The sequence below is a fragment of the Eupeodes corollae genome, chromosome 1 (genome assembly GCF_945859685.1).
Source record: "Eupeodes corollae chromosome 1, idEupCoro1.1, whole genome shotgun sequence".
NCBI lineage: Eukaryota > Metazoa > Arthropoda > Insecta > Diptera > Syrphidae > Eupeodes > Eupeodes corollae.
In genome coordinates, this window is record NC_079147.1 from 286118158 (window position 1) to 286135672 (window position 17515).

The following is a 17515-nucleotide window of genomic DNA, read 5'->3' on the forward strand; positions in this document are numbered from 1 at the left end:
AGCCAATTTCGCCAATTTTGACCTATGTCTTAAGATCATGGCTTTATTGTGTAAGAAGTTTAATGGTTTCGTAAATAGCTAAGACCGCGTTTGCATTATTAAGTTATTTCCCGAAATGGATGAAAACATGGTTAAAAATTACATGAAAAGAAATGCACTTTGCCAATCGTCCCGACGCAACCATTTGAATGATCTTATTTTTTACACCTAATGTCAAATTCTAAATTTTTTGAAATGAGCTTCTTATCAAATTTTAATCGTTGTTTATATTTTGTCTATATATTTATATTTAAAATTGAAAAATTAAGTGATCTTGATTTATTAAATTTGTTAAAACTTTATTGGGTCATAATTTCAGAAACTCAAACTAGCCCCAATCAATATGAAGTGATATGTTTGATCAACACATCCCTCATCTGAAAATTGAAAGTACTGTCAAAATAAATTATATTTTGTTTAGTTTTGTGAGATTATAAGATTCAGAGATGTAAGTTTCCGTTGTTATAAAGCCAGCCCGACTTAGGAAAACCGGAATAAGTTCAAACAAGCTAGAAAGACCTGTAATGGTCATATTCGACGAACCAAATTTTTTCATGATCAGAAATTAAGGCAAAAAATACTACAATGTCCCAAAGGTAGTAAAAATGTCTGGTCATTTGTAAAAAACGTACGAAACACCACGTCATTTTCGGTTCCAACGCTCGTTAACAATCGCACTCCCTATGTACATAAGCTCGATTGATAAAGCCAATTTGCTTGCAAAACAGTTTGCTGTTAATTCGACGCTACTGGAAAGTGTCATTAGTCCTCCCCTTCTTCGAAACGTAAATGATTCTATGGGTCGAATCTTTTTTCGTTCTAGTGCAGTTGTAAGAGTACTGAAAGACCTTGATATACACAAATCCATTGGCCTGGATTGTATCTCCCCAATTGTTCTGAAGAGGTGTTCTTCATCGCTGCCAAAACCACTACGTAAACTTTTCCATCTTTCCTACTCTACAGGTCTATTTCCGAGCGGATGGAAAACTGCATTTGTCAAGCCTGTCCTTAAAAAAGGCGAATCCTCCTCTCCCTCTAACTATAGTCCAATAGCAAGCACGTCCCTTCTTTCCAAGGTGATGGAAACGCTGATTATTTGTCAGCTCATGAAATATCTCAAAGAACGGAAGCTTCTTAATGACCGACAGTATGGTTTTCGTAGCAATAGGTCCACTGGTGATCTCATGGTTTATCTCACCGAACAGTGGAACATATCTTTACATCGTTTTGGGTAAGATAATTGCACTTGATATTTCAAAAGTATTTGATAGAGTTTGGCATCAAGCTCTCTTATCGAAAATGCGTGCTTTTGGTATTGATAAATCTTTCCTTCGTTGGATTGGAAATTAACTTTCTAACCGTTCAATACAAGTTGTATTAGATGGTTTCAAGTCAGAAAATCATAAAATAAATGCTGGTGTCCCCCAGGGCTCCGTCTTGTCTCCGATTCTCTACTCGTTTCTAGATTCACAGCCTTGTCCTTGGGATGTGGAACTTAAACGGCAGCGTATCATAAGCTCATTAAATTCTGATCCTGACAGCATTGTCTAATGGGGAGTCAGAAACAGTGTAGAATTTAATGCTTCGAAAACTCAATGCTGTCTCCTGTCGTTAAAGCGTAACACACCCCCGATGACACTATCTATGAGTGACTTGCATCCATCGATATCGCCAAAAATGCTGCCAGGTGCTTAGGATTTCTTCGACGATGCAAGAAATTTGTCAACCATTTTGATCTGGCTGTAATTTACAAAGCTTTCATCTGTCCTAAGCTTGAATATAATTCACATACCTGGGCAGGTGCCCCAAAAACAAGTTTAAAGCTCTTGAATGGAATTCAAAAAAGGGCTTTAAAAATGAAAGGCGAAAGAATTATAATCGAAACATTTACATCCCTAGAGCATTGCCGCAATGTTTCACGCCTTTCGTTGTTTTATCGATATTTTTACAAACAATGTTCTGTCGAATTAGCCAGTTGCATTCCCCCTTAAACGATTCAGCTGTAATATTCGCACTTCAAGGAATGCTCATCAGTTTACCCTTCAGCTCAACGGGAACGAAAAAAGTTAACAGAAAAATAGTTCTTAAATCAATTGACAAGATGATGTCTCCCGAAGCTGAAGCTATAGTTGCTCCACTTAGAGAAAAAGTGCCTGGAACAAGGCAATCTAGTGAGAAGTCTTAAGGCTAATAATGCTCCAGAATGGGATGTTAAAAAAGCTGTAGCTGAACTAAAAGCCAGGAAGAAGGTTCTTGAAGACAAAGGGTTGGAATTAATGTCCAATGCAGTTACATTTACGTTCTAAAATGGAAGACTTATTCAAGAGGAGGTTTATCTATGATCAAAGTTTTGCAATTTATGGAGGCATCACGGGACAATTCGAATATGTCATAATGGGATGTGTACTTAAATCAATTTTTCGTTCTCGAGGACCAAATGCTTGAAGTAGATTGTTCCATTCTGACCCCTGAGCCTGTTCTTAAAGCGTCACGAAATGTTGAACGTTTTGCTGATCTTATGGTTAAGGATATTAAAAACGGCGAATGATTCCGCCTAGACCATCTTACAAAACATTTTTTTGGAAAAATTAGCTTCAGAAAAAAGTTCCACTGCTGAAATAAAAGCAACTTGTGAGGATATAAATATTAAGCTTGATGGCATGACTAAAGATGAAATGAGGGATATTCTTCGAAAGTACAATTTCGGGCGTACTGTCAAGTATAGAGATTCTTTTTTAAATAGCACATCGAGAATGTGGAACGATGTTCAGAATTTTAAGACAAATGTGCAGCGGTATCTCCTCTTAAATCCATCCCTATTTTCTATAAACAAATAAAGGGTACTAATAACCCCTTGAGTACCTGTAAGTTATTTAAAAAAAAAAATATTATTATAAACTCAGATTGACTTTTGGTGTAAACCTATAATCAATACTTTAAGTTCAGAGCACAAAATTAACTGAACTGTCAAACAAAGAATAGTCTTTTTTTTACCTCTGAACGTTCACAGTTGTATAACTTTTTTCCATCTGAACGTGTTCTGAGCTCGTTCAGAGAGTGCTTGATGAGCTCAGTGATTTGAAAGCTGAACAAGCATTTACCAGGTGAAATTGAAACATATTGAAATTGAACATTGAATTCTTATTTCTTGTATCTGAAAGAGAAAATGACAGTTAAAAAATAAAAAAGTCAAATAGTGACAACTAAGCGTTCTGGTTCAAAGAATGTTTAGAGCATGCTTTATATGCTCGGACTCTGTTCAGAACTCTTTCCGGAGCTAAAAAAGAAAAACTTCCTATGACAGTTTTACAAATTTAACTCGTGTACTGCACTGAACGCACTCATTTTTATTCTTTCAAATCGTTTGACCTAAATGTTTCGCACATTCAAATCCTCTCTATTTCATCGTTTAATAAATTTGAATAAATTAAAAATAAATTACGCGCATGTAGGAGGTGTGTCATTCAATCCTTTTCAACTTATTACTAATAAATTCTTTTAATAGGTACTGACGAACTCATGTTATGAATGAGTATTCAAAAGGCACAAATTGTCGAATACCAACCAAATTTAACACATAATTATATTAAATAATTATGATGTTATTGATAGAGTGTCATTTATAATAAACTGCAACATTACAAATCTAAATAATTTTCTCACCTACTTAAAGGTGATAAATATAAATTTTTGCAATAGACAGTTTTTATTATGGAAATAAAAATTCTTCGATTTGAGATTTCAAATGAGAATTTTATTTCATTCAAATTTCACAAATAAATTCAAAAATTTTTTGTTGATGTTGTAAAGTGTATGATATCAATAAACCTCAATTAATTTGACCGATTTATTAGTTAAGATTTGTTTGATTGTTTATTTTTATTCTTTGCATTTCTTTGGTATGCATTATTTTATAGTTTATGTTTATCTTCATCTCTTTTTCTGATCGTTTTGCGCGCTTAATTGCTCGATCATGATAAATTGAGACGCGGATCGCAAATAAATTATTTCATTTTTTTCCTTCCATTTTTTCTTTATGGGGTGACGATGATCTTAACTTACAGTCAATGTTGCCAAAGAGTTTTGTAAAGAAAGTACATTTTTTATTAGAGGTTGAATTTTTAATACTTATTTTGACGTTTCACTTCTGCTCAAAGAGGTTTGCATCATTTTTCAGTTTTTTAAAGTTGAGATGTTGGAGCGAGTCAAAATGATTTGCAACAGGAGTTGTTAAACATATTCTCTTTTTCAAGCACATATCAGAAAACTGAGCTGTCAAAGAAGATCTTTGTTTCTTTTCAACTCTCGGGATGTGTATAAAAATCCAAGTGCGACTAACTTCACATTTATTTTGTGTGGTATGACAGATGCACATGAAATCTTTTGAAAATTCATTCCTCCAGTGGTGGGTGAGATTTAATTAAACCCTGCTAAGAGCGTATCCAGCGTGATAAGGCTCTAATTGAAAAAGAAATGCAATTGAGATCAATAAGAAAAACCCTTGTTATTGCCATGAATTTTGACAGTTGTCGTAAAATATGACTTAACTAAAGTTAAGAGAAAAAAATGTCTTGGATAACACTTCTTCTTTCACTCCCCATTTATAAAATCTTTTTGTATCTGAGTGTGACTTTTCAACATTTTTAAGATGTCATTTTTATTTTCATTTTACCCTGACTTCCGGTTAAATACTAATAATTGACAATGTATTTCTGAGAGTGTTCATCAAGTGGCCAATCAAGACAAACAACTGTCATTTCAGAAGTGTCATTAGTTTATAAAGTCCTGTCAGTGCCAATATTAAACTTTTTTTTACAATCTATCAAAGTGGCAACCATGTTTAAATATCATAACAGAAGTTATTAAACAAAAAGAATGAAAAGTTTTTGTACGTTCTTTGTATAAATTGACTCAATTTTCCATCTCAAACGATAAATTATGAATCTCTATCTAAATGATCATATAAATATGTCTTTGCTTACATATATGAAAATATATAATATACATATAGTGCAAATATCTCGCCAAATGAATCGATTTTATTATCTCGACGAGCGACGAAAGCGACGAGTGATAAAATTTGTTTGCATATTTAAAAAACAAGAAAAATAATATACTAATGAAATGAAAAAAAAATGAGAAATTACTCACTGGGTTTTAATTAAAAAACAGTTAATTTTAATTCATTACAAATTAAAATACATTGCATGTTAATTTTTTTTATAATTGAAGGATAAAATTAGAAATGTATGTAGAATACGTATTTTCTTTTGTTGAAATTATGAAACTTCTTTATTTTGGTATTTTTATTATGAACCTTTATTTTTTATCAAATTATACATTTTTTATCAGTTTTATTAAGTGTCAAAAGTTATTTGTTTGTTTTATCAGCATATGTTTGGTCTTGATTTTGATAGCAACAAACAAAAAGCCAACTTTCGGCTTGTGGCCGTTCGGTCGCGTGCCGAAATTCCTATAAAGCTTTTGTGGTTAACCTGATAAAGTTCAAAGGTAGACCCCAGATTACAAGGGGAGTTCCTAATTTACAAACAAAAACACAGCTGTTTGGACAGCTGTCATCTTTTGAAAATTTAACAAGCTTTTTTTTTAATTAGCTCTTACTTGAGCTGTTAAATAACTTCGCAAATTAAAGAATTTAAAACTAAAGCGAAAAAAATGCGGATTAAATAAAACGCGTGTTGACTGTGCGGAACTATCGTGTGGAATGGTTTTATTTCATTTTCTTTTTCTTCTTAATTTTAAATTTTAAATAAAATATGGCCGGATGGGCGGGAAGTTTGAAATCATACCAATACAATTTACAATTCATACAATTCAGTTCACAATAGTACAATTTTTTTTTTTTTTTTAACTGATATAAATGTATTTTACTTTTAAGTTAAATTCAATATTTAAGATTTAAAATTCATTTTATAAAGTTTCGTACTAACGAAACATCTTTTGACATGTGAAGTGTATAAACTTTGACACTAGAAGTGTTTTTTTTTTTTTTTGGACATACGCAGTATAGTAGAAATGTATATAAACAACAAATGCAACATCCGCTGTAGAATCTCTGCAGATAAATGGCAAGATGATATCCTGTTGCATATAGAGATGGATGTGTTCGTAGAGCAGAACTCTGACACTTCACCACAATTTCCAATAATGTTTGCTAATTTATTTACTTTTGTAGTTTTAAACTGTTATTTGATCTCTTTAACAAAATGTGATGGCAATTCTCTATCAACTTTAATACGACTAACTTTTCGACTAAAACCTAATAAGTAATTTGGGAAGTTTTCAAGAAATGATGAAGATAAAACATTCAAATCTTACTTCTCATCTACTTTTTGACGTTACTTACTTGCTTACTTAAGCTGGTGCTACAATCCGGGGCGGACCAGGGCCTCAACCAACATGAGTCTCCAGCCAGCTCGGTCCCTAGCTAGCTGTCTCCAGTTTCGCACGGCAAGTTGGTTGAGGTCTTCACCCCCCTGAGTCGCGGTCTTCCTCTACTGCGGCGTCCCTCGGGATTGGATTTGAAGACCTTCCGGGCTGGAGCGTTGATGTTCATTCGCTCTACATGACCCAGCAATCTTAGCCGTTGAACCTTAATTCTGCTAACTAGGTCAGTGTCGGTGTACAGCCCATAGAGTTCATCGTTATATCTTCTCCTCCATTCTCCATCTATGCGTACGGGACCAAAAATCACCCGAAGAATTTTTCTCTCGAAGTATTCTAAGACGCTCTCACCTTTCTTTGACAGGGTCCAGGCCTCAGCGCCATAAATGAGATCCGGGATGATGATGCTCGAGAGAGGACTTTACTTCTCAATTGCCTTCTAAGTCCAAAGAAGCAGCGATTTGCAAAGTTTATTCTTCGATTGATTTCAGCGCTGGTGTCGTTGTCAGCGGTTCCTAGGTACACAAAGTCCTTAACTACCTCAAAGTTATAGCTGTCCATGGTGACGTTTTGTCCAAGACGTCGTTGTTCAATGTCCTTTCTTGATGACAGCACATACTTGGTCTTGCCCTCATTGACCACTAAACCCATCTTCTTCGCTTCCGTCGCAATGCTCAATAACGCTCCACTGACATCACGCTTTGATCTTCCAATTATGTCAATATCATCTGCGTATCCGAGTAATTGGATGGACCATTGGAAGATTGTGCTTCTAGTGTTAACGGTTGAGTTTTGCACAGTTCTTTCCAGAACGATATTAAAGAAGTTGCATGACAGTGCATCGCCTTGTCTTAAACCTTTTTTGACATTAAATGCATCGGTGAGATCTTTTCCGATCTTGAAAGAGCAGCGTGCATTCTCCATCGTCATTCTGCACAAACGGATAAGTTTGACAGGGGGGCAAAACTAGACATTGCTCGGTAGAGCTCTTCCCTATATAGATGCTGTCATACGCTGCTTTAAAATCGATAAAGAGATGGTGGGTATCGATTTGAATTTCCTGGGTTTTTTTCAAGATCTGCCGTAGTGTGAATATTTGGTCGATAGTGGACTTTCCTGGTCTGAAACCACACTGATATGCCATATCAGGTTGTTAACGAACGACTTCAGACGTTCACATAATACGGCAGAAAGGATCTTATATGCAATGTCAAGGAGACTGATACCTCTGTATTTGGCGCAGTTTAGAGGGTCTCCTTGCTTATGTATCGGGCACACTATGCTGAGATTCCACTCATCGGGCATGCTTTCTTCCGACCATATTTTGCAGATGAATTGGTGCTTGCTCCCTTGCAAGCCATGGCCTGCTACTTTGAATAGTTCGGCAGGGTTGCCGTCAGCACCAGCAGTTTGTTTGACTTAAGTTTAGATATAGCTATCTTCACTACGTCAAGGTCAGGTAGGCCGAATTGTTGATCTGTGTCTCCGAGGTTCAGTGGTTCTATCTCCCTTATAGCTCGTCATCGCCGTTATATATTTTTGGAGAAGTGGTCTTTCCATATTCTCAGCATCGACTGCGGTTCTACTACTATGTTCCCCTGATTGTCTTTACAGGCTTCGGTTCGTGGCTGGTACCCTTATGAGTTTTTTTTTACCTTTTGGTAAAATTTACGAACCTCATTCCTGTTGTGACATCCCTCTATCTCCTCGATCGCGCGCTTCTCATGCTCTCTTTTTTCCGTCTAAGAAGCTGGTGTTCCTCTCTCCTCTTCTGCTCGTAGAGCTCGCGAGCAGCTCTAGTCTTTTCGTGCAGCGCAGTTTTGTATGCCTCTTGTTTCGCTGCGTGCGCTTGCCGGCATTCGTCGTCAAACCAGGAGTTTCGCTGTTGTGGCCGTGTAAAACCCAGCACTTCAGAGGCGGCATCTCTGATGGCTGCAAGGCAATGTTGCCACTGGTTTTAAATGGAGGCAGCATAGGAATCCTTAAGAGGTAACTAGAGGCTCGATCGGAATAGGACATGGCAGTCTCCTGCGATTGAAGCCGTCTAACGTCGAAACTTCTCACAGTAGTTCCTTGTTTTGACTTGGACCGGTATATTCGTAGCCGTACCTTGGCTACAACGAGGTAGTGGTCCGAGTCAATGTTGGCCCATCGGAAAGTTCGTGCGTCGATCGCAATGTGGTCAATCTGGTTGACGGTTGGTTGATCAGGAGATTTCCATGTCCCCTTGTGGATATTGAGATGTGTGAACTGCGTACTAGCTACCAGAACGTTTCGCCCCTCAGCGAAATTGATCAGCCTGAATCCGTTGTCGTAGGTGATGTCGTGCAGGCTGTATCTCCCAATTATGCAACCAAAGATGTCTTCTCTTCCTAGCTTGGTATTAAAATCTCCTAAGACAATTTTAATGTCATAGCTAGGGCACTGCTCATAAGTCTTGTTCAAAAGCTCAAAGAATATGTCTTTGGTGTCTTCATCTTTCTCTTCTTTTGGGGCATGCTTGCATATTAGGCGAATTATGCCTTGATGCGGATTGTCGTGATGCGCTCGCTTACACTGTTGAAACTCAAGACTTTTTGCCTGAGTCTAGTTCCAACCACAAAACCACACCCAAATAGACGATGTCTTTGTTCTCGGTAGCAGTCGCCGTAGTATACGTCTCAGTCTTTTAATTTGCGTTTGCCCGGGCCATCCCATCGCACTTCTTGGATGGCGGTAATATCTGCCTTGCAGCAGTTTAGGGTTTCCGCTAATTGTTTGGCTGCACGTGGTCTGTTTCACACCTAACATCCTACGTACAGATCCGAAGTTCGTTGTCCTTATTTCATCTGCGTGGGTTGTCAACAGTGAATCCGTCCATATCCGATGCTTGTTGGTGCTTCGCAACTAATGTATTTTTTACGTGACCAGGAAGTCACCCCGAAGGCACAACCCCCAACCTGGAGGGCCAGATCCTTAGTATAACTCCAAGGACGGGTAGCCGGAAAACCGCTCCTTACAGGCCTGGGCTCCGAATATATAGAAGAAGCCCTATAAGTTCACTAAGTAGTTTAACCTTATCGGAACTGTAGACGCCACCGTTGATTCCGTCTCAAGAATTCGTCCGCTGCCGTCTGGATAAGGAGAGGTGCCTTAGTGGAAACAACAACTTTCCACTGGGGTTAGCACCCAATCTCCACTGGGGTTAGCCACCCGATGTTTTTTTTTTTTTAATTCACCTCAAAATTGGTGAAAATTTTACACCTGTCACCAGTTCGAAAAAACGAAACACTTAGCTTATATCGTTTTCCATTATTAACGGCGCTCTTTCCCCTTCGCTATCAAATAAATGTCCTTTGTCTAAACTCAAAATGAGACATCTTATTGGAAAACCCTGTACAACAATAACTTGACTGGCAGGAAATAGCTTACCTTGTTTGTCCTTCATAGATTTATTCATTCACTCAGGAGTACCTAAGAAACAGTAAGCTTTTTTTTGAAATATTCAAAAGAATTCTGTGCGATTTTACGAAATCCAATTTTGTTATCGCAATCAATATGAGTGCATTACAAATAGAAATATTTTTTTAAATTCAAAGAATTGTTTATTCTTCAATATCTGCAATTCACGTTTTTTTCCATTTTATAAAAAAGAAAAAAAAAAAAACAAAACTAAAATAATAAAACACGCACGTAGTTATTATTGTGTGGAGGCAGGAAAAGCCAATTTCCTTTTTCCGGTTATTGTTTGCCATTTAAATTGCAAAAGTGATATCCAAAAACAGACAAAATAAAAACTCTTTTTCTATTCTGTACATTTCTTGTACATCCTGTTGCGTTTGTTTGTCGCCACGCCACGCCACCATTGGTCGCCTGGCTATTTTGCCAACGCTATCGCCATCTTCATTCAGCTTACCACTATTTTACTATATTGGCTCTTTGGATGTCGTTGTTGTTGTTAGTTCTAAAATTTCAAAGCAAAACGGTTAGCGACACGGCAACGGATGTTGCTTTTGTGATTTTAATTTAGTTTTTTCTTTTTTTTTTAATATTCTATTGTCATTTCCTTTCACATTTCATTCAGAGTTAAAGAAAAAAAAATATAAAAATACCTTCTGTTTTGAAATACATATTTATTAAATATTTATTTGTTTTCGTTCGTTTATTGCAGATGGATTTTCAAGTTTCCGGGATGCATTTCCGGAATGGTGTGAGGATGATAGCAACCAGAATCAGGAAATGGAATCTAGTCGTGGTACACAAGCTGATCAACTAATGGGTTTAAGGTAAGGATTTTATTTACATTTATTCGAAGGAAATAAAATGAAATTTAATTTTATTTCTTATTTTTTCAAAATAGATCATTGAGGATATCAACACCTCATTCAGATTCAGCTTGTAGTAGTTCAGCTGAGTCGTCAGATTGTGAGAGTACAACACATCATAATTTCAATGAAGCACCAGTGGAAATAGTGCCGGGACTGTTTTTGGGCAATGCATCACATAGTGGTGATTCGAGGGCATTACAAAAATATAATATTAAGGTTTGTTAAAAAAAAAGATTTATAAAAATTGTATTTTATAAATATTTTTAAATATTTTTAGTATGTTTTGAATGTAACACCTGATCTTCCAAATGTATTTGAGGCTTCCGGAGGTATACAGTATTTACAAATTCCAATAACGGATCATTATTCACAAGATTTGGCTATGCATTTTCCAGCAGCTATACAATTTATTGGTAAGTGTTATTTTTCCGTCGGAAATTCATTTAAAGATTTTAGTAGATACAACTTTTGTAAAAAAGCTTCGTTCAATAAACCATATTTTATTGATGCTGAACCTCAAATCATTCACTCTCGATTAAACTTAATGCCGTCAGGTATCATATGAATTTTTATGAATTTCTTTGATTTTAAATTTAATATAATGACTGAATTAATTAGGCCTTACGATTATTAGAATTTTGTTTTCCAGTTAAATAAGGACTTGAGAACGTTAATAGTACCCGTAGCGTCATGGTTAGTGCGTTGGGCCTTGGGTTCAATCCCTGCCTGTGCCACCTAACTTTTTCACGGGTACTGCTTCTTGCGAGGAATTGACAAATCGTCCAAGAGTAACTCTTGTCATGAAAAAGTGCTTTCTCAAACTAGCCGTTCGGATTCGGCATATAAACTGGTCCCTTCCATCCCTGACAATATTACTCGCACACAGGAATGGTTGAGAGTTGTAAGTCACCAGGCCTGGTCCTTCATTGACTGTTGCGCCACCTAATTTATTTATCTTTAAACGTTAATACTTCCATCTATTTTTCGGATTAGAAAGTAAAGCCAATAAAACAAGCATGGCGATACATGTGCAAAAATGGCTTCCTCGAGTATGAAATGTCAAATCCCATGATCTTGGTGATCAATTGACGTCTACATATCGTTTATGTTTATGTTTATTCATTCACTCTAGCACTCAAAGCAGAAATTTTTTCAGGCACATGCCTTAAGACATTAGTAACGCTCTCACTCTTTTTAAATTCCTTCACAATTGTACAGGTTTATTTTGTTGTCGGTCGTGTAAGAACTCTCTAGTTAAAGAAAGAGCTCCTAAGAGCACCGTTTGGCAATACGAGAAAGCCAACTGGGACGGTCTCAATAATTATTTTAGGATCTTTAACTGGTCATTGTGCTTCCTTGATAGTGACGTTGACGCCAGCGCTGATATGATCACAAGTTTGTTTCTCCTGGGAATGAGAACTTTCATCCCGAATAGGGTTAAAAGCATCAGACCTAAGGAAGACGCATGGTCCGATGGGAGCTGTAAAGAGGTTATTAGGGTCAAGAAGGTAAGTTTCCATTGTTTTAAAGCCAATCCAACTGAGGAAAACCGGAATAAGTCCAAGCAAGCCAGAAAGGCCTGCAACGCCCATATTCGCCGGACCAAATGTTTACATGACCAAAAATTACGGCAAAAAATACACGTTTGGACATTTGTACAAAATATGAGGAATTTTTCCTCGGTTCCTATGCAAGTTGTGAATGACACTCCTTTTGTTAGCTCTTTAGAGAAAGCAGATCTCTTTGCTAGGCAGTGCGGCGCCAATTCAACGCTGCCAGTGAGTGTTATGACTCCGCCTGTACTTGAGCGAGTTAATGATTCTATGGGGAAAATCTTTTTTCGCACTCGTACTGTAGCGAGAGTCCTAAAAGATCATAACATACATAAATCTGATGGTCCGGATGGTTTCCCCGTTATTGTTCTGAAGAGCTGGCAAAAGCACTGCGTAAGCTTTTATATCTGTCCTACTCCTCAGGTCTCGATCCGAGCGGATGGAAAACCGCATTTGTCACAGCCTATTCCAAAAAAGGCGAATCTTTCTCACCCTCTAATTACCGATTAATTACACTTAAGTCCCTTCTTTCCAAGGTCATGGAAACGCTGATTAATTATCAGCTCAAGAAATATATCGAAGATAGAAAGCTTTTTAATGACCGAAAATACGGCTTTCGTAACAATAGGTCCACTGGTGATCTCATGGTTCATCTCACCGAACAGTAGAACAAATTTTTACATAGTTCTGGAGAAAGTAAGACTATTGCACTCGATATTTCAAAAGCATTTGATAGGGTTTGGCATCAGGCTCTCTTATCGAAAATGCGTGCTTTTGTTTTTCATGAATCCTTCCTTCATTGGATTAGTAATTACCTTTCGAATCGTTCAATACAAGTGGTATTGGATGGATTCAAGTCTTAAAAGCACAAAATAAATGCTGATGTGCCCCAGGGCTCTGTTTTATCTCCAACACTCTTTCTCATTTTTATTAATGATCTCTTGTCTGCAATTTATAATCCAATACATTGTTTCGCTGACGATAGTATTCTTAGCTTTTTATATTCGTTTTCAGATTCACACCCATCTTTTTCGGATGTGGAACTGCAACGACAAAATATGCTAAGCTCATTAAATTCTGACCTAAACAGCATTGTACAATGGGAAATAAGAAACCACGTGGAATTTAATGCTTCGGAAACGCAATGCTGTCTTTTATCATTATCCAAAGATGGCACTTGCATCGAGAAGACTGAACATCTCGATATTCTCGGTATGTGTATCACCAACCACCTTTTGTGGAACGATCACATACGCGATGTCGCCAAAAATGCCGCAAGATGTTTGGGTTTTCTAAGGCGATGCAAGAAGTTTTTCTCCCCTCTGATATGGCTGTTATTTACAAGACTTCCAAAGACATCCAAAGTTTGAGTATAACTCCCATATCTATGCTGGTGCTCCTGCAACTTACTTAAGCCTCTTGGACAGTATTGAACGTAGAGCATTTAGACTAGTTGGTGATATTACCATCATAAGATCATTTACGTTACTTGAATATAGTCGAAATGTTTCTTGTCTCACCCTCTTTTACCGTTATTTTAATGGTTTATGCTCTAGAGAAATAGCCAGCTGCATTCCTCCCCTTAAACAGTTCAACCGTAATACTAGCGCTTCTCTCTCCTCGAGCCCAACTTTGATCGTACTGTCAAGTACAGAGATTCGTTCTTTAGTCGTACTATGCGAATGTGGAATGCCTTGCCAAACTCTGTCTTTCCCAGCTATTGCAATATTCAGGAATTCAAAACCAAGGTGCACCGACATCTCCTTTCAACCCCTCTCTACCTTTCCTAGTGCTCACACTGTGTCTAAATAATAAGGGTAGTATATCCCTTTGAGTGTGCGCTTATATTGACGACCAAAATCATCATTTGATAATCCATCGATTATAGTGAATCGCAAACACTTAACTTATGTTATGATACTTTAAATGACAGCTAAGTTTGACAGGTGTCAAATTGTAGCACCATATTGGTTGCGTTCAATCTACGACAGATAGGGTATTTGGATACCTTTTTGTTAGTGTCTTACGTGTAAAATAACATCTGATCAAAAACAGCTAATAGGCCCCATACACTACACATGCCTGCATGCGCAAGCACAAAAATGCGCAAACACTCTTTCCCCATACACTACGCATGCAAACTGTACAAAATTCAGTTTTGTGTTCACCGCTGAACAGAAAACTTTAAAAAATGTCAAGCTCCGACTCCGCTGCTGCGGCAATTTTGATTGCTTTAGCCCTTGACTGAGCAAATGTAGCACACACACCACTCATGCTTGCATGCACAAGCAAGAAAATATCAAAATTTTTTGATATTGCTCATGCCGCTTGCACAAACACACAGTTCACACCATACACTGGCAGTTTGCATGCGCAAGCACTGTATGCGCATGCAGGCATGTGTAGTGTATGGGCCCCATAAGATGTCATAAAAGGAATCCAAGAATTTCTGGCGTATGTATATCTGACAGAACAGCTGACTCAACACATGGTTGAATTTCAAGAAACTTGAAAATTGATTTCAGCTTTCTGTTAAACGTTAATCGTTTAAAACCGTAGATTTCGCAAGTAAATTATCAATCGTATAGAATTCCAATTGAGCTAAGAGGAAATTTAACTTAGATTACAGATTAAGGTTATCTCTTATTTATTGTAACGCACCTATCAATTTGTCATCGTCCAACAAATCACTTGAATTATCCATTAAATGTTTTATCCTACAACAGTTTTGACTTGGAAGCTTTAATGTTTCTCTGCTTTTTGTGAACAGCTGATAGTTGTTTTTATTTGTTGACAGTTATCTCAATACAGCTATCCAACTCGTTCCACAAGGTATCTAAAAATCCACCTATCCAACACGAGTTTGAACGCAGCCATTGAAACCACAAAATAAATTATTTATTTTATTGTGCAAATTCAGATTTCCTTGAAAAATTGATTTTTTTGTGGCGCATGGAACACAATAATTGCATTTGCTTTATTTTATTTGTGTAACTTCCTGTACGTTCTATGGATTGCAGTAGTGCTGTCAAATTCCAAGCTAAATATTTTTTTTTTATTTTGTTTTGTATTTGTGCAAAAGAGGGGTAAGTTTGCCAATCTGCAGATTTAATCTTAAATCAAAAATAAATCAATTTATTTTGCTCTATGGAACGCAAAAATAATAAAAATTTGTGTTTTGACATAGATCAAGAATGTATTGATTTATTTTACCCATGGAAAACCGCATTAGAAGCAAAATCAGTTTAATTTTGAATTCCTTTTCATAATGGTCTTAACGACTCTGGGACTTTTTCAATCTCACAGTTTAGTGGTTTCTCGAGTTTCTTTTTTACAAAATTTATAATCGTAAGCTTTTTAAAAACTGTATTTTTTAATTTTAACTTTTTTTTTATTTTTACAGAGGAAGCCCGCTCTAAAAATGCCGCCGTGCTGGTTCACTGCCTGGCTGGTGTTTCACGCTCTGTCACCGTAACACTCGCCTATTTAATGCATACGCGTGCCCTTTGCCTAAATGAAGCCTTTACTTTAGTACGCGATCGCAAACCTGATGTTTCACCAAATTTCCATTTCATGGAACAACTTCATTCATTCGAACGTGAATTACGTTTAAGTCCCAACGAAACTCTAATGGACGCAACAAGCACCAGTTGTGACCGATATCCGCGCGGTGGTAATAAGTTTACCTGCAATTGCATTGCAAGCGATTGCAAATGCATGCAAACAAGTGGTTTCATTGCGAATGTCAAAGCAACCGGAGTCTCACCAGACTCCGGTATTGAATTCGACCGATGGACACCGTCCTCTGATACAGGACTTAAATGAGATCAACTTGTAGGAAAGAGTTTTGTTCTGCCACCTACTGCTGGTAGTGAAGAACCGGTGGCACAAGCCGCCGATAATATGTCGCCCGCGTCAACGACATCATCGTCAACAACAACTACCGCCGAAGCGGTTTCAGTTGTTGAAAATGTTGCCACTGGATCGCCACCATTACGATCACCAGCAGCAGTGACAGCTATAACGATGCGTCACACAAATTTCACATCATCAATTGTGACATCCAATTCGTCAACAATGTCAAATCTTGACGAACAGGAACAAGCACCTGAACTGGACGAAGATGGCGAGCAGAAGGAGCAGTAAACAAAACTTTTTCCTACTCGATTGGTTGTTGTTGGCTTGGCTAATAATAAAAATATTTAAACAAACAAAAAAAACATCATAATTACAAAACAAAAAAACAAACAAAATATTTAAAAGTTGTTTACACATGAAACAAAAAATCATATATTTTTTAATGTTTAAATTTGTGAGTGAGCAAAATACAGAAGAAAACAAATTTCATATATATATATATATATTATATACACGCCACAAACGCTAGTATTGTTAAAAATATTTAAAATAAAACAAAAAACTATATTTAAAATATAAACAAGTAATATTACTATAATTAAAAAAACAAAACAAATTAATTGTTAAAACTCACGTCAGTCAGAAATAAAAATTTAGAAAGTAATTAAAAGTTTTACAGGAAATGTTTTAAAAACATCTTCCCTGTTAATTAATACAAACAAAGAAACAAAAAAAAACAATGTTTTTTCATATATAAAAATATATTATTATAATAATATAAAAATATTTTATAAGATTTAAGAAAAAGCCATATTACAATGTACTAGAATAAGTATTCATCAAATGTCACAAATGTTTGTTCTTTCCAAATACAAAAAAAAGTAATAATAACAAAAATACAAAATCTACATGAAACTGAAAAAAGCCAATTTTTATTATTATAAAACATAAATCAATATTTATAAATATTTGTATTTTTCTTGTAATCAATTCATACAAGTTTTAAGAAAAAAAGTCACTTTAATAATTATTGAAAAAAAGGAAACAAAAAAAAAGAAGTATTTTGATGAAACGAATTATGAAAATCGTAAAAATTGCAGGTTTTAAATGTAAAATTTATTACAATTCGTAATATTTTATTTGTTTTTTAAATGTACCTAAACAATTTGAACAAATAATACATATTGTCAATCACACAAAACTCTTTTTCTTTTTTTTTAAATAATTAATTGTTGTTCTTTTCTTTATAAAATTTATAACAAAAAAAAAACAAAACAAAAATCATACTTTCATAAAAACATACTATATATTTATTTTACGTTATTATTCTTCTAGAAATAAACATTTTTGTAG

General features: G+C 36.1%; 1 protein-coding gene across 1 annotated transcript in view; it reads left to right on the forward strand.

Moving 5' to 3' along the window:
- Positions 1-16524, forward strand: part of LOC129938971 (dual specificity protein phosphatase Mpk3) — a 55439-nt gene extending 38915 nt beyond the window's left edge. Inside the window, exons 2-5 of the mRNA XM_056046814.1 lie at positions 10595-10709; positions 10784-10967; positions 11029-11164; positions 15708-16524. Of these exons, the coding sequence (XP_055902789.1) occupies positions 10595-10709; positions 10784-10967; positions 11029-11164; positions 15708-16129 (857 nt within the window). The 3' untranslated portion in view covers positions 16130-16524. The remainder of the gene's footprint in view (positions 1-10594; positions 10710-10783; positions 10968-11028; positions 11165-15707) is intronic.
- Positions 16525-17515: the final 991 nt, after the last annotated feature.